Here is an 889-nt window from a genome sequence, read left to right as displayed (position 1 = left end):
TCAGCGCGTTTTAGCAGCTGGGCCTCCCGGGTTTGGCATTCTTTTGCCTCCCTTCGCACCTAGCTTCACTTCAAGGTCTAATTTGTTGTCAGGGCTTTGAAATCTCTCGTGCACCTTGCTTCGAGCTTCTTCCAGCTTGGCTTCATTGCCAATGCGGTTTCGAATATCTTCGATTTGCAATTGCCGTAAGAATTCAATGTGTCGCACCTTGGGTAACGCCTTCGTCATCCCGTCCGCTACCATGTCCTTCGATTCCACCCAACGCACCCTAATTCGACTATTTTGAACTTGTTGGCGTAGCCAGTGCTGGTAAATATCAACATGACGAAGCTGGGTGGTCAACTTGGCTGACTCTTCAACTAACAGCCTAATCGTCTGTCTATTGTCAATTTCCAATTGCAATGGCTCGTCCAATTGAATTTCTAAGGATCGTAGCAAAGGCTCATTTAGCTTAATTTTCAAAGCTTTGAACAATCTTCCTGCAGCTATCATCTCTTTGGATGCTTCCGAAGCTGCAAGTAGCTCAGCTTCTGTACTTGAGGTTGTTACGGTGGTCTGCTTCGATGCCTTCCATGCAATCGGTCCGCCGTATAGCCTTAGTACGTAGCCTTGTGAGCTCTTTCGATCTTCTGTATTGTCGGCGAATGATGCGTCACTCGAGCCGATGAAAATTTCCGCTGGTTTGTTGCTCTTTTGAGTATTTCTTCCAAGTCTTATAGCATATGACCTTGTGGAGTAGAGATACTGGATCACTCTATCCGCTGCTCTGTGGTGTACATCGCTTGGATTCAGGTTATGTCGTGCTAATCGGCTGACCGCGAATGCGATGTCTGGTCTTGTTGAAATGGCTGCGAACAAAATGGATCCAACCTTTTGCTGGTATAGCTCG

At 46.9% G+C, this 889-nt stretch overlaps 1 protein-coding gene across 1 annotated transcript in view; it reads right to left on the bottom strand.

Moving 5' to 3' along the window:
• The window catches only part of MAA_01587 (polyprotein), a gene marked incomplete at both ends in the record, with an annotated part of 2,265 nt that continues 1,376 nt past the window's right edge, over positions 1–889 (bottom strand). The window contains one exon of the mRNA XM_007819585.2: positions 1–848. Coding sequence (XP_007817776.2) covers positions 1–848 — 848 coding nt within the window. The remainder of the gene's footprint in view (positions 849–889) is intronic.

This window comes from Metarhizium robertsii, assembly GCF_000187425.2.
Source record: "Metarhizium robertsii ARSEF 23 chromosome Unknown MAA_Scf_9, whole genome shotgun sequence".
Taxonomy (NCBI): Eukaryota; Fungi; Ascomycota; class Sordariomycetes; order Hypocreales; family Clavicipitaceae; genus Metarhizium; species Metarhizium robertsii.
This window is presented reverse-complemented; position numbering and strand designations above follow the sequence as displayed.